This window comes from Microtus oregoni, unplaced genomic scaffold, assembly GCF_018167655.1.
Source record: "Microtus oregoni isolate MIOR12 unplaced genomic scaffold, Mior012 000054F_ref0000373, whole genome shotgun sequence".
Classification (NCBI taxonomy): Eukaryota; Metazoa; Chordata; class Mammalia; order Rodentia; family Cricetidae; genus Microtus; species Microtus oregoni.
In genome coordinates this window covers 9947395-9971223 of record NW_024543830.1, presented here as the reverse complement: position 1 = coordinate 9971223, position 23829 = coordinate 9947395, and the positions used below count along the sequence as shown (strand labels likewise).

The 23829-nt window shown below is 46.7% G+C and overlaps 1 protein-coding gene across 2 annotated transcripts in view; it reads right to left on the bottom strand.

Moving 5' to 3' along the window:
- Positions 1–814: 814 nt before the first annotated feature.
- The window catches only part of Ngf (nerve growth factor), a 52331-nt gene continuing 29316 nt past the window's right edge, over positions 815–23829 (bottom strand). For both annotated transcript variants that reach the window (XM_041638198.1, XM_041638199.1), the window contains exons 2-3: positions 7130–7253; positions 815–1707 (exon numbers count right to left, since the gene is read on the bottom strand). In XM_041638198.1, the coding sequence (XP_041494132.1) occupies positions 970–1695 (726 nt within the window). In that variant the 5' untranslated portion in view covers positions 1696–1707; positions 7130–7253 and the 3' untranslated portion in view covers positions 815–969. The remainder of the gene's footprint in view (positions 1708–7129; positions 7254–23829) is intronic.

Sequence of the window (23829 nt, the reverse complement as noted above, 5' to 3'; positions counted from 1 at the left end):
CTCTCATCTCTACAAGTCTGTGGTCCCAACTAGCTCTGGTCACCCATGGAAAACATCTCAGTAAGAATAAAAGGTTTTCAAAAGTTTGTTTCTCACTGGTCACTGGCTTTCTACTTGGAAGCAGATGCTGGGGTGCTAGGGCCACCAACAGTTGCTGCTAGAGCTGTTTGTGGGTGGTGAGAAGTTTGGAAGTCCTACTGTTTTCCTGGGGTAGGGATGCCTTTCTGGAGAAAGCCACAGGGGAATTGCGGAGAAGCAGCCATCATGCCAAGGTAATCTTAACATGAAATCAGATCCGCCATGACAGGCCTCAGGAGATGGTTTCATTACAGCTCCTTTAGACTGGCCCCCTGACAGTAAGCAGCCAGAAGGCCTTCCGCGCCGCCTCCACTTTTCCACACAGAGCGTTCCCAGTATCCTCCAAAGACCAGCCCGGGTCTCTCAGAGGAGGGAGGCCGCCTCTGCACACAGCAACCTGCTTTCTTACTAGTCTCAGCTACCCTCCCTCCTCCAGTGAGGCAATCAAGGCTCATGGATCCATGCTGTGCAGCAGATAATCCAAGGATTTGATAGATTTGGCTCTGGAATGTAGACCGGAGCCTGCAAGCTGACTTCCCTTGCTAATCATGCTATGCACAGGGTAGTAGGGTAGCGTCTGAAACCAGTTAGCCTGCCCCAGGGCTGTGCTGGCTGGGAATGAGGGTTACAAATGGGCTTTGGAGCCAGGAGAGGCTGGGGGGACAGTTGATCCTGCTCTCTTCCCCAACTGGTAGGTGTTCTTACGAGAAAAAGGACTCTAGTGCGGGTACACAGGATGCTTTGAAAATTTAATAAATAATGGCTTTTTAAAATTGTATAAACGATAAATTACCATGCAGTCCTTATAATTTAAAATAATTTACAGGCTGAGGTAGGGAGGGGCCGAGGAGGGTGTGGAGGGGGCGGGTGGGGAAGGGTCCTGCAGGCAGGTCAGCCTCTTCTTGCAGCCTTCCTGCTGAGCACACACACACAGGCTGTGTCTATCCGGATGAACCTCCAGGCAGCCTGCTTGTCGTCTGTTGTCAATGCCTTGACAAAAGTGTGGGTTGTCGTGCAGTAAGAGTTCCAGTGCTTGGAGTCAATGCCCCGGCATCCACTCTCCACGGGATTGGGGGCTCGGCACTTGGTCTCGAAAAAGTACTGTTTGAACACACTGTTGTTGATGTTCACCTCGCCCAGCACTGTCACCTCCTTGCCTTTGATGTCCGTGGCTGTGGTCTTATCCCCAACCCACACACTGACACTGTCACACACTGAGAACTCCCCCATGTGGAAGACGGGGTGGGTGGACGAGCGCTTGCTCCTGTGAGTCCTGTTGAAGGAGATTGTACCATGGGCCTGGAAGTCCAGCTCCAGAGAGTCCGAAGAGGTGGGTGGGGGCTGAGTGCTAAACAGCACGCGGGGTGAACGGAGTCTCCGTTTCTTAAACAGTCTGGGGTCCACAGTGATGTTGCGGGTCTGTCCTGTCACGCGGGCAGCTATTGGGGTAGCAGGGGCGCTGCGGGCTCTGCGGAGGGCTGTGTCAAGGGAATGCTGAAGTTTAGTCCAGTGGGCTTGGGGGACGGAGTCTCCTTCTGGGACATCGCTATCTGTGTAGGGTTCTGCCTGTACGCCGATCAAAAACGCTGTGATCAGAGTGTAGAACAACATGGACATTACGCTATGCACCTGGAAGGACAAAGACAGACAGGTTACTCAGGGGAGTGGCACTGAGCATCGTCAAGGCAGTGTTGTGCTCCTCTCAGGGGCCTCTCAGGAGGACGCCAGGAGGTTCTGATGGTGGGCTACGGATGAGGAGATGCTGAACTCACAACGCAAAGTATGGTACTTGGGAGAGTGAGAAGGAGTGCTGGCAGCAATCACCCTGGCATTAACCAGAGCAGCCTGTGTGGTGGTTCTATTCGGGGAAGCAACCCGGCCCTTTAAATCCTGCCTAGGAACTTTGGCTCTCTGACTGCAGGCTGGGAGGGTGGTGGGAAAGTTCTGGAAGCACAGCAGCTCTGAGCCTAGAGACTAGTGCTTACATGACCCACCGCCTTGAAGACTTGGGGGGGGGGGAGGATTCTGGTTAGGGCCTGCCATCTTTCTTTCACATATCAGGAAGCCTTCCACAAGGAATCGACTAACATGTTTACAAAGTTACGCCAGAAGCTAGACCAGAAGGAGAATCCAAAAGATCCCTTACCAATCTGCGTTTCTTCCACCCTCCCTCCTTCAGGTCTTCCGTTTTTTTGAACAAGTCCATTCTTTTTATTGCTTGCTTGTAGGTGAGTAGAGACCAAATGCCAGGCTCTAACCCGGATCACCCTGAGTAACACTAGAGTCAACTTTGCTCTGGGGACTATTGCCCTTCCTCAGAGTGAGCACCAATTCACATCTGTAGAGGTGGATCAAAGGTCACCTCCTATGTGAAGCATCTCCAGCTGGTGGTCAGCTCAGAGGATCTCCTCTAGAGCATTTTCCAAGCCCCGGATTCTGTCCTTTCTCTCATCTTCCTGCTCTGATGGATCATTTTGCCTCCTCCCCTGTGTTTTCAGCCCCGTTTGATTCTTTTCTACTCCTGGAAGCTTTCTCTGATAACTCTAGCATAAATGTTCCCTCTGTCTGTTTTTCTGTCTGTCTGTCTGTCTCTGTGGGTGTGTGAGTATATGCTTGTGTCTGCATGCATGTGTGTGTGTGTGTGTGTGCGTGCGTGTGTGTTCTTCCTGATAAATCTACATAATGAAAAAAGAGCCTTAGCACTAGATCTGAGAAAACGTTGGATATCCAGCCCAAATACTTGTCAGCAGAAGAAAATGCCTTTTAATCTACTGCACCTTTTCTTTCTTTATGGACAGGGAACAGTATTTTCCAGGGTGACTGTTTGGATTAAGTGTGTGTTGATTCTGAATGATTGGGTCTCTCTTAAGACAAGGACTTCATCTTCTTTAGTTCTGCCTCTGGCTGGTCACTCTCTGAGCCCCTTCCATGAGGGGGTTTTCATAGTTTATTGTTCTTCCTCTCTCAGACGTCTTTAAAGCATGCTTTTGGGCTTGTTCACTTCCTGGCTGTGTGGTCTTAGAGGGCTCACCCACCTGGGTGGCGGGCTCCTCCATCACTTTGTGAGCATCTTTCTTGTCTTTCACAGCGGACTGTGTTACCTTTACCTGGGCACACGGTACTCATTTCCATGTCTGTCTGTCTCCCTGGTTGGGTTTTAGAAGTCATGTGACTTCCATTTTGATCATTGCACTGCCATGTGCAATGTCTGAAGTGCTGCAGTTTCTCAGCAAATACTAGGACAATAAGGAAACTATGGAGGTGTCGGAGAAGCCCACTCTTGGTTCACTTTCCGTATAGACGCGGGTCCTTTCAACCATGCCCAAGCTACACGCTGCCTTCCAATCAGCATTCAGCCAGTGAAATTCCATACAATACTGTGCTTCATGATGGGATCCAAGAAGGAAACAGTCACATTCTTTTCTCTTGGGTTCCTTTGAAGGACATTTTTGTCACTTCACTTCTCTCGCCGTCCGTGCAGAGGATGAGGCGCTACACCTGAGGTTTTGATTCCTCTCCCAGATCCGATGGCTAAAGGTCTGGCTGATAATTGTCTTGCCAGCCCTCAGAGGAGCGAGCATTCTTTTGGCAGCGAATCCAGCTCCTTTTCTTGTTTTGGTTCTTTCTTCTCGGTACACATTATCTTTCATCAGGTGAATTAAGGCAGAAGACACGGAACTGAAATCCATACTTTTATGGCCAAATTGGTAACACCTGTTAGAACTGGATCGGAAACTGAAGAAAAGTTGACCGGGGTTTAGGGTTTCAATAGAAATAAAGCCTGCCTTGCTCTGTGGTCCCCATGGTCTCCTTCCGCAGGGTCTTCTGGGGGTGCTCATCCTCTCCTGAGGGACTGTTGATGCCCGTAGCTACATTCCTAGCCCAGTTGCTTCCTGGAGCACTCTCTGGACCCCCAACTTCCCAGAAGCACGTCTCCATGGATATTGACAGTCTCAGTGCAAGACATCACTGAGTGGACTCTTCCTGATCAATCCCACCGTCATCCCATCTTTGTCTTCTGTATCAGTGATAGCTTGGACCACTCGGTGCCTTCCAAATTAGTCCCACAGTCACCATCTCTCTTGCCCTGGTGTTCTTGGTCTTCTAAATTGCATCTTCACTTTTAGCTTTCTTATTACGAGGACCATTGTACCTTCATCTCTCTTATTCCAGTGTCATCCCTCCCTGGCTTCCACATTAAGCTTCTTAAGGCATTGCTCTGACCTTGTGACTTTGATCAAGGAGCCAGTGGTGAGTTTATGAATGATTGCTGAGCCTGGTGACAGCCCCTCCTTCATCAATGACCTCATATTTCTTTATTCCAGGCACAAGAGCTCCTGGCCTAGCTCCTGCCCCGTGCTTAGCCACCCTTGCTCTTGCTTTGGGCTCTTCCCTCCAGGTCTGCTCCTCCTGAACTCCTGGTTGCTTTATGCTCTCTCTATCTCCTGTTAGAATCCATCCTGTTGTCTCCCAATATTCAATTTCAAGGGCATCGCTCCAACAGCACCTGACTCTTGGCAGCAAAACCCTCTCTGGTATACCCATCTTATGGCAGGTGTGTTATTATTAGCCTCTCTGACAGAGGAAGAGCTCTCATAGACAGAAAACTACCTGCTTATTGCTGTTGTCTGTGGCACCCCCACCTCCAGAAACCATTGTGTGTGGAGGTGCCTCTTTCCTTCTGAGTTCCTTGACTTCTCCACCTGAGTGTTGACATTTAAGGTGTCTATTCACTCTGACTTTTATAATTTAAGGAACTATCAAGTTTTCTACTGTGCATAGCACGTGCTCATTCTACACAACAACTCCGTCATGTTTTGAAAGTCTAATGATATCTGTGCATTTGCCATTGGGTCACCACATGGTACCCACCGTCCTTCAATGGCAACAGAGATTTGCATCATGGGTAGGCAGTTCATTAAGAGTTAAAAATGTCTCAAACAGATCTTTTCAGTTTTTGATTAAGATGTAATTTGGGGAAAACCTTATTGATCTACTCATAATGGTGTGTTCCTATAATCTTTAAAAATTATTAGACAAGTCTTAGAGTCATCAGAGAATACAGAACAAGAGAGAAATAATCCATGCTGTTTCCCATTCTAGCGACACAATGCATGGTGTAGGAAACACAGTGAGCTAAGGAGGAGTTGGTTTATTTATATTCAGCCTTCAAAACCTGTGTCTTGAGCAGTGATAAACTTCCATGTAGCTTCATGGTACATGTCTGAGTGGGACATTTAGCTGGGGAGAGCAGCTAGGGTTTACATGAGAGAACACAGTCCATTTCTGCTGCAAATGTTCTTCATTTTGCTATGCTCCCATCAACATTGAAGGGCAAGTGGCTGGGAAAGAGGAGACTGTCCTTGGGGTGGTTTTGACGCAGCCTCCAACAGGACCCTCTCCCTGGCTAGCAGGATGTTCGGTGACTACCAGCATCCACACCTGTAGTAGGAGATGTTTCTATACCAGATGAGTAATCTTTACACAGGCCTGGCCCTACCTGACTAGGTGATGAAGCTACCAGACAGAGTTAGAAAGTTGATCCTAACCAGTCCTTGCCTCCAGTTGCTGGGAGACCTGCCAGCCAGGCCTGCCAGAGATGTGTAATGGGGAGAGGAAGGTAAATCTCTGTCTTAGAGAGAGGTGTCGAGAGCTACTCACAGCTCCTGGGCTAGAGACCAGATGTGTGAACCTGGGTCACCAGTTGAAGGCCAGAGAGGAAATTCTTGTGACCAAGGAAATCCAGACTCTTTCATCTCACTGGCTACAATCTGACAGGGGGTCAAGGGATCGCTCCTTGTTTTATCCTTGGCCTCCACTCTAAATGTAAGTTGGCTGCTGCCTTCCATTTTAAGACTTAGGAACTCTCGGCTGTTGGAGCCTGCATGGAGCATAAAAGGAATCCTGTGGCCCCTTAACTCCCTAAGGAGGGTTCCCCAAGGTGTCCTGGGATGAACACAGATGAGCGGGGACAGGACAGAGTCCAGCACCTCTGCTGGCATGTCCCACATAGCACTTCTGAGGAGGAGGCACAGCATGGAAGTGACATCAGAGACTGAGTCCAGGCTCTCAAACTTCCAGGCACCAGCCTGGAGGCATCAGTACCTGGAGGTCCGTTAATCTAGGCGGCTTCATCTACTCGTAGAATTGTTGATTCTCTAGGCTCAAGGGTGGGAGAGACATCAGACAAGTGACAGACGACACTGATGTTGCTGATCTAGAGGATGCATTCTGAGTTCCTAGGCTAACCTTGGGGAGGCTGAATGATCTGGGGTAATGTGGCTAGTATGTGCCCTGTTGCTCAGCCTCTGCATCTTTTTGAGGATGGAGACTTGAGGGAGCCTAAACTCAGTGATTGATAGTGATCCTGAGATGTACATATTCTCTCCAACATCCAAATGAAATTCTCAGATTCTGAGTTCTGACTCCAAGGTACCACAAATCTGGACACCAGAGAAGACACTGATGTCGGATTGCTTTTGTGCCTGGTGTCTCAGGTTTCTGAGTGTCACACAGACATCTATGATCCTGATCCAAGTCTGTCTTTATCAAAAAGTACATAAGATGGCCATGATGGTTACATGTGGCCAGAGAGTTCCAGAAGGTCCTAGACCTTTGGTTAGCTGGCATTCTTCAGGACAGGCATGTGAGCCATGGGTATGGAAAGAGAATGTGCTGGTCTGAGTTCCAGGGTCATCTTATGTCTCACCAGTCATCACAACCATCTGGATGTTGGGTTGTGTTCATCCCATTATGGCTGAGGGAACAGAAGACATGGGGATACATCATTTGGTCCTGGACTCCCGGTAAAGTAGAACTTAGAGCCAGGCCACCAGTGTCCAGATAACGGAACTCTTCTCTTAGAAGCTACAGAGCAAAAAGATTTCTTTAAACAAGCCCCATTTGCAGCAGCGTCACTAAGAGCCTTGGCTCTTACTGACCCATCAGGTCTGTCTCTCCTTCCACAACCTGCAGAGTCTTTCCAGCCATGTTTCCCTGGGAACTGCAGAGCTAGAAGCCGCAGGAAAGCATCTCTTCCATGGGCACTTACCTCTGAGTGGCCAGGATAGAAAGCTGCGTCCTTGGCAAAGCCTTTATTGGGCCCAGACACTGAGGTGAGCTTGGGTCCAGCATGCCATCCAGCCCCCTGGACTGCACGACCACAGGCCAGAACTCTGCGGGGGAGAGCTGACATTAGACAAGGGTTACCATATTCCCTAACACATTGGTAGACACCAGAGCCCATGACAGAGGGGAAAGGAGTGCCAATAGGCCTTGAACCCTATTTCCACAATTCTACCACTTTAGCAACATTGGAGCTCAGGGAGGAGCAAGAGTTCAGTTGCCAAGGTTTCCAGGGCCCTGGGCTTACATAGCTCTGGTCTTGCATGGCCCTGCAATGACCCTTGCCTATACTAGTCTCAACCTGGACACAGTCCACAGTGGCACTGCACCTAGTGTAGTGGCTTCCAGGTCTATACTGGAGTTCTGCTCCAGGGACGCCTAAACTAACTAAAATGAAAATTATTTTGCACACTGCCCAAGCCCAGATGTAGTAAATCCAGCTCCGTCCAATATTGGTGATGCAATATTAGAAACGCAGAAGTCCTGACAGTTCAAACCAGCCAATTCAGGGATGAAAATACAAGATAAGCAATGGGAATGGGACAAACTGGCTGCTTGACACACCACTTGGATCTCCCACTGAGACACATCAACGGTCTTGGGGCACTGTGCTAAAAGTCAAATTTCAAAAATCGAAGCTATGGCAATAACACATTAAGAGAAAAATATTATGTTTTAACTTGTAGCTTCTAGAGCCACTGTTTTCCTCTCACTTCTGTCTACCTAATATATGGTGTATCATTCATTCATTCATTCATTCATTATTTCCTGAGCATCTACTATATACCAAACACTATTCTTGTTGCTGGAGACACAGCAGTAAATAAAACAAGCAAGTTCTTGACCTCTCTTGTGGACTTTACAATTTAGTATAAATAGATAGCGTCAGACTCTGTTCATCCCGTGCAGAAAGCAAGCACGGTGTGACGGGGGAGAGAGGAGTGCGAGAAGCCATGCAGGCAACGTGCTCGTGAAGAGTTCCTTGAGGAAGCCGCCCTCAAGCTTATGACAAGGAATGGAGGGCAGAACATTCCAGGTGGAAGTGACAGCAGATGCCAAAGCCTTGGGGATTAGTCGAAAACCGAGCCTGAAGGAACAGATCTGGGAGGCGAGCTGGAGAGCTCCAACAACCTGAGCCATTAGAGATGAAGCCAAGAGCTACAGTGGCATCCCTGGGGCCGACAGGAAGGGAATGGGGCTTTAAGCAGGACGGTGCCATGGTGATTTTGAAGGCTGAACAGATAAATGACTAAGTCTACAAAGACAGTTTGTAAAGAAAGCTCAGGAGTTGCACGCTTGCCCTATTGTCTGTGCTTTTTCAAGTCCCACAGACCTTTCTTTTGCCATGCCTTGCTCCACCGTGACTCCCACCACACCTCTCCCTTTTTACAGTGGCGACAGATGTCATGGAAGCCTCCTCAAAGCCATACACCTGATAGGGAAGAGGGGGCTGGAGAGCAGCTGAGGTGGGAGGGGCCCTGGAGTGGCTTCTGTGTTGCTGGAAAGCATCTTTCTGGGATGTTTCCATTCCTCTTGCTTCCCCACTCTGCTCAACACACCCCTTTTGCCTTTCAGAAACTAACAGAGAAACCTTCTGATACACAACTGAGAATTCAGGCATGGAGAAAACCTGACTCTAACGCTCTTCAAACGTGAGATTCTAGGACAAGTGACATCTCCATGCACTCCAGGGTTGAGCTTAGTCTGGGGGTAGGGAGATTGACATGTGCTCTGGGGTTAGGAGGTGCATCTTAGGGGCCTCCTCACCCAAGCAGGGGAGCTCATCTATTCCACAAGCCCTTTTGCTGGGGGCTTGGCTCAACTGTACAGGTTGCAAGGTTGGAAGCCACAGACCCGTGTCCTGACCCAATTCCAGCCAATTCTTGGGCAGGACATCACTCTGACTGTCTTTGTTTTTCACCAAAATGAAAAGTTCCTATAACAGATGATAACTCAGATCTTTCCGACTTCAGTCCTCTGGAATTCTAAGACGGTATGAGTAAACAATGCTTTTTTTCTCCCCTTACACTGAAGTTCTTTAATTTCATCAATTCAACACTGACATTTCAGACCCTCTGGCAGACGCTGTGCTAGGTGTTAGGTTATGAAGAGAAAGAAGACACAATATTTCCTATAGCAAATCAGCTAGAGGGGAGGAAGGGTTAGCACAAGCTAAGTAAGTATTTAAATCAGTGTGACGTTCAGGGTGTATATTACTCGCGATGGGGAAGCACAGTCACCTAGGAACCTCCTTTGTCTATTCAGGCTAGCCTGGGTCACACACTCATACAGGAGTAGGACTCTTAAAGAGAATAGAGCATCTGAGCAGGATGCAGAAGAATGGAGAGAAAAGCCACACACAGTCTTTGAGCTCAAGAGCTAGCTGGAGGTCTAGCAAGGGTTAGAGTGTTGGGGAGAGTGACAAGAGTGTGCGCCATGCCTGGATGTCATCCCATTGCTGTGCCTGCCCACTTCCTCCCACAACACACAACAAACTTTTACATTGAAGCCACGGAACAACCAGGGAAGGAAAAGTAACTCCCTGTAATTATTCTAGATATTTGTCTATGGACGTCTTCTAATCTAAGTGCTTGGAAGGAAATTTAAATGACTGCCCATCTAAATTACATATTCCACAGCTTCTCACCCTTGCCATCTTGCAGAATGGAGTGCACACAACCACAGTTAAGTTTCCAGCCGTATATCCACAGTCACTTGCCCAGGTAACCTTGGTGCACACCAGTTTCCTGCCCATTCCACACTGGTCCTAACAGCTGGATCCTTCCAGCATCTTCCATGCCCTTGGTTTTTTCTCATACAGTGCTGGTACAGCATAGCAGTTTGCTGCTGGAAAGAGAACTTCCTGCCAAGAACGCAGACTGATTTTTCACAGGTGTTATTGCTATAGTCTCATTCTAGGGAAGGCTGGAGCTCTAAAATTAAATCCAACTTAAATATTGCCAATTTCTAATGTGAATACACCAGGGGCAAACAAAGTAAATGGATGTCTATTTTTACATCCCTAACTGTTCTAATAATTACTTAAGAAGACATCAGCTGGCTCTCACACTCTTGAGAAATGTATGGAAATAGAAGACAGCTCATTTCCATACCACCTTATGCTCCTTCCGATAGAACACAATGAAAACGGCTGAAATCAGGGATGCCTCTGCTAGACCCTGACCTGGTCTAATGCATTAAAGCTTGGTACCTCAGTCTCTTAAAACTTGTTAAAAATGCAAAGTACTGGGCAGATGTCCTGAGTGCCAGCTTGTGGATTAATAGCCCTGTGTATTATATTATTGTTTATCACTGAATTTTAAGAATAATTAGGTTCCACATCGGTCTTTTTCCATCTCTACTTGACTGGATGAAATCACCTGGGCGATTGAGATGTTCCTCTGGGCGCATCTACGAGAAGTTTTCTAGAGAGGATTGAATGAAGTAGAAGATATGTTCTTAATGTGGGGGCCCTTATCAAGCATGAGTCCAGATATAGAGAGGTCCAAGGAAGGAGCAGTTGGGAGGATCTGCCTTCCTTCCCTCTTTCCGGCTAAGCGTGTCTAACACAGCCATGCGACCCTCTGCTGACTTCAGACATTGGCCTCTAACGTGGAATCTCTAACAGTGGCTCTTCATGAAGCTTCCATACTTTCTGGTTTGGGACTGGTTTGAAGGCCAAGCTTCATGGACTGAACAGCTCCTGGGTTCTTTATCTCTGCAGCAAGCAGACAGACATTGTTGGGCTACTCAACATTTATTGAGTGAGCCAATCTAACTGTTTATAGTAGCAATTTACTATTCATATCCTGTGCCACTAGAGAACCCTGCCTAATGTACTTCCTGTGGAGTGAGAGATCCAAGCCAAAGAAGACAGACTCAGAGACTGTCTGCTGCTGCGGACTGCCTACCCAACTGTACCTTTCCATGGGACCCCTCACCTTAGAGCCCATCAACAACCAGCCCAGAGTTTTCTAGAGAGGGGGTGGCAAGACTTTTCTGAAGATCCCTAGAAACAAGGTTGTTCATCTGGCTTTCGGACCGTTGTTTCCCCATCCCTCCCACCAACACCCCTTTCATTCTCTTTAAGTCTCAAAAGGATTTCTGTCAATTCCCACTAAGAAGTTTAGATCAATGGAAAACTGTTAAAATCAATCAAAATGTAATCAAGGGTAACTTTGCTTCTGTTGATAATTCATGGGGAGTGGTAGACATCCCCCTAAGTTGTCCATATTTAAATTTTATGCCAGACTCTATCTAGCTCCCTGGTTTCTACTTTCCGCCGCCTTCTCTGCAGGGATGATTCTCACTCAACCCTGGCCCTGTAGCTGTCTCACCAGGCCAGCTTCATAACACCCACCATGCTGCCTGCGTCCTGTCTGCAGGGAGCCTCTTTTCACTGGCTTGTAGTGCTGTCTGCTCCCTAGAAGATCCAGATGTAAGACCAGAACCAAAGCCACTGACACACAGGAGTACAAAGAAACTTGGCAGTGACTTTGATGAACAACTATGAACAATTCAATATCAAGAAGCTGATGTATCTTAGAAAATGCACCGTACAGGTGCAATCACTATACACAACAAGGAGACATGCGAATATACCATGCCGATAGGAGAAGGTTGTCTTTGCAAGCCTTCGTTGTCTAGGTACAAGCAACAGCTGTGAACTGGGGGTTTTCTTTTTGACTTCTTGGGAGCTTCTTAAGAAAGACATTCTTCAGTGTTGGAGCTCTGGTGGCTTAGTACTAAAAAGTTCGAGGACTCTTTGCTGATATTTTTTATTTCCAAAGATTTGGGGACGGTTAACCCAAAGGACTGTGCATCTCCCATGCTCCAACGAAGTAATGGCCAGTCCCTGGAGCAGCTTACACAGATCGAAAGTACCAGGGAGCAGCTTCCACCTGGCTGAATTCTGAGTAAGGAAATCTTCTGTAAGGTCTAGCGTTAAGAACATGTTGTCAGGGTGTAGTTCATTTTGGTGTCGCTGTTATGATTTTTTTCATGCTATAACCATTCTGCTTAATTTTATCTTCTGTCCATCGTCTTCTGCTGGGTTCACATACAAAGGGAAGAGAGCGGGAGGCGTTTTGTACTGTTACTCTGTTTTCTTAATTCTTAGCCTTATTAGACATTTCCTAGGGAGGAATATGATTATAAGATTTGCTGACTGGGAATTCATTTCTTCTTCTTCTTCTTCTTCTTCTTCTTCTTCTTCTTCTTCTTCTTCTTCTTCCTCTTCTTCTCCTCCTCTTCCTCCTCCTCCTCCTCCTCCTCCTCCTCCTCCTCCTCCTTCTCTTCTTTTCAGTTTGGGCCACTTTGAGACGACTTGATATCTTTTAACTGTTTAGTGGTTTTGGCAGATCCAGTAGGAAAATAGTGCGTCTGGCATCGAGAACTTAGAAGACATAAAGATTCAGCAAAACTGGCACTCTTCTCCAGCAAATGACCTGATGCTAACAATTCTCAAGTGCCTTGTCGCATTGCTTAAGGCGGTCTGGCCCTGTGGCTCATTGGGAGATGCTGAGGTAAATTACAAAAGCCATCTCGGCATTTCCCCAGAGCCAAGCAGATCAAAGAAGAAGCCACTGTGGTTGGCTGCCCTTCTGCTTTGGCATGAAAGAGCATTTGCTGCGACTGTGAGTGGTCTTCTTTGGTGGGCAGTGGCCCAGCGCCTGCATCGTGTTTATCTGACTACAGTAACTCTGCCGACCTCTGTAGTGCACAATGCCACAGAGAGGCTTTCAAAGTACAGCTAATTACAAGGACATTAGTGCAGTAGATAAGCTAGCTAAACACAAAGCAGCCTTCCAGGACCAAGAGCTGAGAGCCAACGAGAATGTACTGCTAAATACAGTCCATATAGCCTAGGCCATTGACTTGGTAATATTAATAATATATCTATAATCTATGTTTGAATGCCAAAAACAATCCAATAGTTTTGCAAACTTCTCTGCAACCTTAAGAAAACATCTCTTTGGTTCCAACTGGCTGATCCTTAAACCACAAGAAAAAGATCTATTTCAACTATGCTTTTGGTCTTTTCCTGGCCTGTTCCATGCTTCTAACTATGCACAGACAGCAGTACTTCGATAAAGGGGACTCTGGTTGCTTGGGCTTGAAGTTCACATTCAATAATAACAGTCTCTAGGTCAGGCAGATCACAGATGACAACCTGGGACGGAAGATATGAATGAAAACAAACAGGATTTTTGTTCAGAGAATTGAAACTCAGACTGGGGCCATTTATTCGATTTGCTTTTTAGGAGCCCACGTCCTCAGTTCTCCTGGAGCTAGCCTTTCCTCTCAGTGTGTGGCATGTTTTCCAAGCAGTAGGACGAGAAATGTTACAACACATGACTCTCTAATGCAAGGCAGATGTAACTCCAGGAATTAAGCTAAATATCCATAGCTCTGGAAAGATCTGGGCTTAAGAGATACATGGGGAGGATTCTGAGGCTTTTAAAAGGCCAGACAGCCCTACCCTTCGATCAGGGAAGGATAGCAGAGAGCCAGGAGACTTAGACGTAAGGACTCTAGCAAGATGCCACCTTAATGGGTAAAGCATCTGTTCTGAGGGCATTTTTGTTTAAGAAGCTGGACTGCGGGTTCCCTGTAAGAATTATTATAACGTGTCACTCTGTGTTCAAGAAAACAGGGATCATAAATGTCACATGTGGACACCTCCTCGCAACTCCGGAGTGTCAGCTGTCACCGTCTTGAACCCCCTCACTCTTCTGCACTGACATTTCCTGGCTTGTCTGCTGACTTCACACCCAGAAAAATCCCACTTGAGGCAACAAATAGATAACCGCTCGCTTTGCCCGGGCATGCCACACATGAAGATCCTCAGTTACCGGAGGCTAAGACTCGAAATGAAGAATTGATTCCCGGGTGTGTTTGTTGGTGTTGGGGATGGGGGGTGGGGGACGGGGTGCTGTTTCAGCCACTTCCTGTGTCTGGTTTCAACACTCCAGTCCCATGCTGTGAATGGTTTACACTAGAGAAAGGCATCCTTGGGCTATGTTAAGGAGATTCATCTAACTCAGGTCTCAGGAGGGAGGTCAGGGGCCACGCAAACCTGCTGCCTGCTGAAGTCACTTTGACCTCTCACCTCATTGACTTTTAGAATAGTTCCCATCTTCTAGTGTTTCTCTTTTTAGGGTTTATTTGGCCATGACAACATGGGCAAAAGGAAAACTCCACTAAGGAAATTCACTCCAGAACTAACAAGAGAGCCACAGAGAGCATCTGTCTCAGAGACCCAGAATTGTGGGTAATTAGAAATTCCAGAGAGAAGGGCAATTTTCCACACTCCATCGAAACACACACACACACACACACACACACACACACACTCATCTTATTGCTCCTTAAGAGCTAGTTTGTGTGATTAAGATGCAGAGAAATACCAGCTAACTTGCTTTAGCCTCTACCTAAGTCTGTAGCCTTAGCTGAAAGGGGAGGCTAGAACCCCCAAAGTTCAGTTTTCTTAAGAGACCTGAAGCTGGTTTCCTCAGCTACCAGAAAAAAAATCAGAATAAATTCCACTTCCACCGGGAGTGGAGAGGATTAACAGAATAAACAGCTAGCCCAGTGCACAACACCCAGTTAGTATGTTATAAACATTACTTAGTCTTCTTTCTAACATTATTAATGACATTTGGCCAAAATAGGCCAATGAAGTATTGGCAGGTCTGGGAATAGAGGAGAAGAGATGCAGTGTCCGTTCTATGCCCCCATCTGGCCCTCTCCTGAGGGCGACAGTGGTGAGGGACCTGTGGCTTTGTGTCCTAGTTGTGACTGGGGTGGCTGGCCAAGTGCATGCCCAGTGGCACAGAGAGACCTCAGAGCAGTATTTGCAACCGCGTGGCAGTGAGTGACAGTCAGTCTTCTGCCAACAGGACACTTAGTAAAATCCAGAAAGACTTGCTCTCGAAATGATGTCTTGTCTCAGCTCTGGCCCAGTCAAAGGGAGAAAGCTGCTTCAGTCACCGCTGCAGTTAGGCAAACAAGGTGACCTGGAGCGACTGCCGGAACTTGCCTGACGCTGTAAAGTTAGGAACATCTTCGCTTGTGGTAATTGCTGCCTTAGAGGGAAAGTGAGTCACAGGAGAAAGCACCAGAGAGTCATGGCCAGAGTCACAGTCATGAGAGGCTTGGGACAAATTTAGGCTCCTGCTGAATGACCAACTTCTTGAGGGGTTAGGTGTATTTTTATCTGCAGGCACATCCCGGAGTAGGCATTTAGTGAATGTTTATTGAACAGAATGGAAAAACTCTTCACACAGCGGCTCTAGTTTCTTTAGCCAAAGTGAATCATTATTTCACATTCTGTCAAGAAATAGAATACGGTACCAACCCACAATTTCTGGATACTGTGTGCTCCGGTGAGATGCACTTGGGAGCACGCCCTGTTTGTGGGCCGGCAGGTGTGCCACTGGGGACCTAGGATAAGGGCCGCCTCTGCCTTCGCTGCAGAAGTGTGCACAGGTGCTGTGCAGTGTGCTCCATTCTTCTTGCCCAGCGTTTCATTAGCGAAGGCTGTGTCCAGTTTGACCACAGGTTGTTATGCAATCCAGTGGGATGGGGAATCACCTCATTGTTTAGTTCTAACCCAGGAGAAGAAGGGAAGAGAGAAAGTTGAGCACACACAGATGTGTGCTGGTGGGGGTTGTACAGTGATAATGGAAGCTGTTTGCGAGAATTTCACTCCTTTCTTTGTGGCTCAGCCAAATTCCTGGCAGCAGGCCTTTCTGCTAAGAGAGCCGCACCCTGAGGGCCTTCTACTCATGCCCCCCGTGCCCAGTCTAAGGTTGTCACCCAGGTCCCCAGGAAGGTAGGTGCTTGAATGACTTTTGTTTCAACCCTTTCTTCTCACAGAACTGATTTCTGCACTTCCAAAATAAAGCTTTAGGGTTCCTTTGGGCATAGGGAATAAGAACAAAGATGCCGAAAAAATGAAAAGTCAAACAAAATCTCAACAAAGTTATAGTCTTCCAACTGGATGAACGATGCATGCCTAAGTCTGTTTATTTTGCCTACATTGTCTCCGAGAAGAATTACTTCAACAGACACATGAGGTGGCTTCACACAGAGAACTGTGTTGAAGATTTTTGGTGCCCTTGTGTCTGTCAAATTCTAAGACCCAAAAGATTTCACCTTTCTCTATTCACTTCTCAAACCTATCACAGCATTTATGTAAAACAAGTCCCTTTTTCAGATTCACAGAGCATAGCAGCACTATTTTCAGTGGCTCAGCCATTGTGACCACCAGGATCACCACCACGATCACCCCAGTATCACCACCACGATCACCCCAGTATCACCACCATGATCATCCCAGCATGAACACCATGATCATCCCAGCATGAACACCATGATCATCCCAGCATGACCACCACGATCATCCCAGCACCCCCACCATGATCATCCCAACATCACCACCATGATCATCCCAGTATCACCACCATGATCATCCCAACATCACCACCATGATCATCCCAGTATCACCACCATGATCATCCCAACATCACCACCATGATCATCCCAACATCACCACCATGATCATCCCAGCATCACCACCATGATCATCCCAACATCACCACCATGATCATCCCAACATCACCACCATGATCATCCCAGTATCACCACCATGATCATCCCAACATCACCACCATGATCATCTCAACATCACCACCATGATCATCCCAGCATCACCATCATGATCATCCCATCAAGACCACCATGATCATCCCAGAAAGACCACCATGATCATCCCAGCATCACCACCATGATCATCCCAGCATCGCCACCACCAACTCCAACACTTCTTGACCATCATCGTCCATTCACCACCACTGTGTTATCTAATACCAGTTACAACACACCAGGACACATAGAATCACCTAGAACACAAGTCTTTAAATTGCCTTTGGGGATTATCAAGATTAGGTTAGTTGAGGTGAGTAAATCTACCTACTGTGGGTGGCATCTTTCCACTAGATAGGATCCCAGGTCACACAAAGAGAAGACGATCTGAGCATAAGCATTCATCTCCCTCTTCTTTCTGACTAATGAGACAAGGGGACCAGCTGCCTCATGCGCCTGCCACCAGGACTTCTCTGCCCTGAGGTACCATATCCTGAGACTGTAAGGCAAAGTCAACCCTTCCCACCTTAAGCTGCTATTGCCTGCTGTTTTGTTACAATGAGAAATGTAGCCAAGACAACCACCACCCAACCAACATTACCACTTTAGCCACTTTGCCATCACTATTTCTAATGTCACCATCAAGAACACCATCACTGCTGTAACCACTGCCATCATTATTATCAGCATCATTATCTCCCCCAAAGTTAAGAAGCCTTTGGAGGCATCAAAGTCTGATAAAGGGTTCCCCATGGCCTATTGTTAAACCAGTTAGAGTCCTAGGAGAGAGTCAACTCCTGCGCTCAGTTAGCTATTCCCAGAGTGCTTCAGTGTATTGGTCAGGTCCATATAGTCAACTCCTGCGCTCAGTTAGCTATTCCCAGAATGCTTCAGTGTATTGGTCAGGTCCATATACAGATCGAGTGGTGAATCAAGCAAGGTATAAGAAATAAACTTTCTTATTTCCTGTACATTCCATTAGATTATTTTCCAGCTTCTTTCTAGAAGTTGTTTTTTTCTACATCTCCTCCTCTCCCTTCCCATCTCCTTCCCTCCCTATCTCTACTCCCTTCTTTCCTTTCAAGAAAATACATATTTTATGTCAATTTTCAGTTTAGACCTTAATAAACTTCAGAATTATCTTAAAAAGTAGGCATAATTTCTACAAGAAAGTTACAATATATCTATAAAATAAAAGCAAAAATACTGCAAAAAACAAATGAGGAACTATATTCCTGGTTTCTCAAAAATGAGGCAGGGCTTTGCCCTTTCCTGATGCAATTGTTAAATATGTGTGCAGTTTTTACAGGCCAGTATGAGGCTTTTTCTAGCTGAAGACAGGTAGAACTAGCACTTAGGATCCTGCAGAGAGGAAATCTCTCTGTGAATCCCCTCCTCCTCCAGAGTATAAAAGTTCCATGGAAATAATTGGCTCCCACTTGAGATAGGGGAGCTAACTCCTTGAGAGTAAAGGTCAGGCCCTTTCGGTTCCATGTGTGAAGTGGCTAGCCAGGTGCCCCGAGAGGAGGCCCTGGGCTCTCCGTTCTTGTCATTTGTTCCTTCTGGTCACTATGAAGAGCACATCAAAGTTGGGTGTGAATTGGGACTTGTGGGAAGATAGGACAGGGAGGGGACAGGTCCCACTGAGAGTCACTGAAGGTCCACAGTTTCATTATACAGGTATGAGAGTCAAGGTTAAATAGTGCTGTGTGTTAGCATGTTAGGTGCTTCCCTGGCATAAACTGTGGGTTGCGAGCAGGTCCATCTAACACTACGAGTGATAGACAACATAGAGGGGCTTCCTACGTAAAAATGCTACAGCTCTTCTGAGGTCAGCGTTCCCCCATTTTACGGAAGTAGAAGCTCATGCTGTCAGTCAGTGACAGCCGCTTGCAGCCACGCCACACCCTGCTCCCATCAATGCAAAGGTGCACAGGTTGCTGCAGAGTGTTGACTTCTGTTTCTATGATATGGGTAATGGATACCTTGTATTTTATAGATTTTTCTTTTCTTAAACTTACCCCGTTTCTAAACAAACAAAAATAGGTAGGACAGGTGTCTAGAACACTGTGATAGCTCCACTTCTCTGTCACGAGTCTTTCCTTGAAGGAGCCAGAGAACAAATGCCCTCCCTTCTCACCAAAATGCTCCAGCCACCAGAAATGGGGCTTGGGGGGACCCAGTATTCCGAGAGGAATGGAATAGCCGTGGAAGACTGGTGACTTAGAAATGTTCCATTGCTCTTTACTGAGAATGCTATAGAAATTAGAACGTAGCTAAAAATTACTCCTACAATTTTTTAAACACAATTCCTTCTCTGTGTTCATCAAGAAAAACCACAGGCAAGATGGGAGCTACTTGCCCTGTGCTGGGGATGCAACTCTCTGTTGATTGACTTTTTGGGTGTGAAGACGAAGCCAGAGGCCGGAGCCAAGCATGGTCTGCTAATATTTCCATTCATGGACATGCAATAGCAAACCATTTCATACATTTGCAGGAAAGCATCAAATACAATATCTTTGTTGTGCTTAATCAGAACCAGAGTAGAATTCCAGGCGACAAGAATAGAAATCCATCCTAATGATTTCATTTTTAGTCCAAAACATACAGTTTTCCCCACTCTGTTTGTCACTTTCTAAAACAAGAAATCACCAAGCAGAGAGAAACATGGAGAAATCGGATAGCAAATGGCAGAGCAGAAGAGGGGTCAATCCAGATGCTGCATTTACTCCCTCGGTTCGTGGGAAACACTCAGTTAGGAGTCAACTGTCCAGGCTTCGTGCTCTCCACAGCTGAGACCACCTTTAAGAGAAGTAAATCCCACAAAAGAAACGTTCAGTGAACAGCAAGATTGTTTTTCAAGGAAGATGTAGACGCTTTGATTCTTAGCAGGTGAAATACTCTTTTCCAAAAAGACTAAGAGTCTCATACCTTGAAAAGCAATAGGCCGCCTATTGGAAGGGAGTGCTTCCTTGTGATTTGCCCTATTGGATTGAGTGGGTGGCTTTATATTAGAGATCCCATTGCTAAGCACACAGCAAATCGCTGGTGTTCATTGTAAGCATTCGCCTTGTAAAGTCTGGAAGTTCAGCTAGCCCACCAGCTTGCTGCCTCTAGAAACCCACTAAAGGAGATGTGGTAATGGTCTTCTTTCGGAGTCTCATGAACAGTAAATACCAAGGCGACAAGCAGAAGGCTCTTTAGCAGTGAGACGTGGCTATCACCTACAGAGTAACAATGCCATTTTGGCAGTCACTTCAGAAGGACACACGCTGGTCGTTAATCATACCGCTTGGCCCTGCCTCACAAGCGCCATGGGAAATCTGACTAATGCTGGCAGTGGAAGGGACCCTGCCCCTGGTACTGGATCTGCTGATTTTAATTAGTGGTCAAATTGGGGCTGATCCCAGATCGGGGATAGAGAGAGAGTGAGTTGCCCATCTCATTTCCCATCAGCTTGGAGCCTGGCGAGTGTAGTGGTGAGAATGGATGAGTCCGGATCAGACGGAATCAGATCAACCTGGCACTCGGTATTTGGCCTACCCTTAGGAAAGATGAAGTCATCATAGAAGGAAACTGAAAAATCAGGAAGAGCAGGACAAAGCTACAGTAAGAGGCAATCAAGAGTTCTGGAAAGATACTCCTTCAGGGAAGTGTGAGCACACACCTGTGAACATGAGTTTGGATCTACAGCACCATGTAAAAATCTGGGTGCGTGATTGCATGTGCCTAAAGTCCTAGTGCTGTGGAAATACAGACAGGAAGGCCTCTGGGATTTGCTGGCCAGTCAGGCTAGCCAACCAGCGAACTCCACAGTCAGTGAGAGAGCCAGGCAAGCCAACCAGTGAACTCCACAGTCAGTGAGAGAGCCAGGCAAACCAACCAGCGAACTCCACAGTCAGTGAGAGAGCCAGGCTAGCCAACCAGTGAACTCCAGGGTCAGTGAGAGAGCCAGGCTAGCCAATCAGTGAACTCCACGGTCAGTGAGAGAGCCAGGCTAGCCAACCACTGAACTCCACAGTCAGAGAGAGAGAGAGAGAGAGAGAGAGAGAGAGAGAGAGAGAGCCAGGCTAGCCAACCAGTGAACTCCACGATCAGTGAGAGAGTCAGGCTAGCCAACCAGCTAACTCCACGGTCAGTGAGAGAGCCTGTCTCAAAATATAAGGTAGAAAACAATTGAGGAAGACCTCTGACAGCAATCTCTGGACTCTACACATTTGTACATAAAGATACATGTACATCTACACACACACACACACACACACACACACGCACACGCACACGCACACGCACACGCACACACTCACGGAGCAATTAAGAAAGGAAAATATGGGAGAGCAGCATCAAGGGCAGTGAGGAGAGGCGGAAGAGAGTGGCTAACTCAAAAGAAGGATGGAGAGCAAGATCCAAAGATGAAGTGGCTGGGCAAGAAGAAAGAAGATTGTCCGGGAAAAGTCACCAGGGAAATGGCAAATCCAAAGTACGGTGCAGGCTGAGAGAAGGTTTTGAAGATGAGGGGGAGAAACAACCACACAAACTATAAGCAGATCCATGCTCCTTAGCCTGTGTTGGGGAGATGGAATTTCTAAATGTCCCTAGAGAAAAGACCCAAAGAGTAGGTAATCACAGTCATTCATAACAAGTAACAACTCTGCCAATAACACCAAGTCTCACTGAATCAGCTTCTGGTAACCTTACAAGATAGTCTTGGTGATGTTTTAATGACCAGTCTATCACAGTGTGTGTTCTGCTGAGAAAACCCTAAATCTGAGCCCAAACCCAGTGATAGCATTGCCTTCACAGACTGATTTCATCACACAGGTTAGGGGCAAGGCCACACTGCGGACACACAGTGAATCCAACATAAAAGCCTTTCATCCCAAGGCCTCCAGGCTGGATGAGCCAGACTGGCCCTGGAAATAAATGAGATTGTATGACCTCACCATTATCAGCTTCAGAGAGAATGCTTTGGAAAGAAATCAAGAGCGGAAAGGACAAAAGGACATCAGGGGAACTGGGGTTTCCCACTGATGCTCCGGTCCAGCTGGAGCTGGTTACAGTGTAAACTTTGTTTAATCAAATCCACTGTCATTAATAAAACTCAAAACCAAATCCAAACAGAGATAGATGAGGATGTACTTGGATTTCACATTGGGTTTGCATCACTGTTTCGCCAGGTGCCATCCATAAATCTGGGATGCAGCCTGCCGGAGCTGGGGCTGCAGAGAGGCCATCTCGGGAACCTTCCGCCGTTTCTCCTAGCCACTGCCATTTCCAGGTCCTTGTCGCTCCTGCTCAGGGCTGAGAGAAGCACAGGATCTTCTCAAGACCCCTTCTCCTTCCTTCCCAGAGCGATGAATGTTAATGGCCAACCAGGAAATTGAGACCACTGGAAGGCACCTTGGGACAAACATGGCTGGAATTGGGGATGTTATATATTTAGCAAAGCTGTCCACAAGGCAAGGGGGAAGAGCTTTTCTCGAGTATTGCAGGGGACACATCTGGGATGAATGGGCAGAACTAAAAGAGAGGCAGGTGCTACCTCAGCCCCACTGACATTCAGCTAAAAGATTGGTCCATAGATTAGGGACTTCCAGTTCTGAGTAGCGAATGCCTATGTGAGATGGATAAAGGTAATAGCTCTGCTTATAGAATCAAACATCTGTGCCCATAACCTACATGCAATCATAAAGAATAAACATGGAGAGGGGAAGAGGAAAGAAAGAGGAGGGAGGGATGGGCAAAAAAGGAGGGAGAGAGGAAAAGGGAAAGAAAATGAATATCATTCTATCAAATGCTGAAGATAGAAACTTGTATACACAAATACACATTATTCATACAATACAGTCTTCCGTAGCAGTTGGTTCCCATTAGCCCTTCATCCTGCCTGATATTGCAATTGATGATTTGCCAGTTTTAGACAACATGGTCTCTTTTGAAGCCAAATGGTGCTCAGCTGAAGAATACAATCCTTTTCCGTAATGGAGATAAAGTGAACAGGTTGGACTTACAATGCTGTGCCCCAGGCCTGGACCCTCTGAAGGGCGTGCAAGGGAACTGTGACTGCATTTCACAGATCTCTTACGGTCTGGCTTTGAATGCAGCCCTGCCACACTCTGTTGGATGGGGCTACTAGAGATGTCTGCTGCCAGGGAGGATGGACAGAAGCAACACCTGGATGGACTGCTGTGTGTGGGAGTGTGGATGGGGGAGAAATCCAATAGCCTACAGACAGCCACCTCTGCACTCTAGGAAGAATATTTTGCTAAGTAGATCTGCTCACTGACTGCCTTGTAGACTAGTAAGCTCTATAGCCTAACAATTAGTGACCCTCGTTGTGAAAATGTTATAATAAAACTAAATTTAGATAGATGCATATGGAAAAGATGGACTTGGAGGAAAAAGTTAATAGTTAATTAAAAATCTGGAAGGGAATAAAGCTAATAGTTTAATTAAAGGACCATGAGCAAATTTTCATTGCTTATGCTTTTCTATATTTCATAAATATGTTATTGCAATATTCCATAATTAGCTTTTATAATCCAAGCGATATCTTTAAAAATAACTTCCTAATTTCATATTAAGCTGTAGAACGCGCATGGCTTTTTACCTGCTAGTCATCTCTGAGATGTTTTCCTTCATTGGGAAAAGTTTCACTCCTTTTTCTTTCTTTCCCCACTAGAAAATTTCAATCGCAGGAACCAGACACTAACTCTTCACAGGACAGTTAGTTACTTCGTGGAGAATCTTTTTCACAAGCGTCTGTGCAGTCATTAGACATGAAACCTGTGAGGCCAGCAAGCACAGAGGGGCACTGGCAATCTAGCAAAGAGTCAAGAGCGTAGAGGAGAATGTGTGTGAAACCATGGCAGCCATGGAAATCACACACACACATAGGAGTCGGGCCTGGAAGGCGGTGTGTAAACGAAAACAGTTGTACTGAGTGTGGGAGCTCGGCATGAGCCCCACCCTCCACCA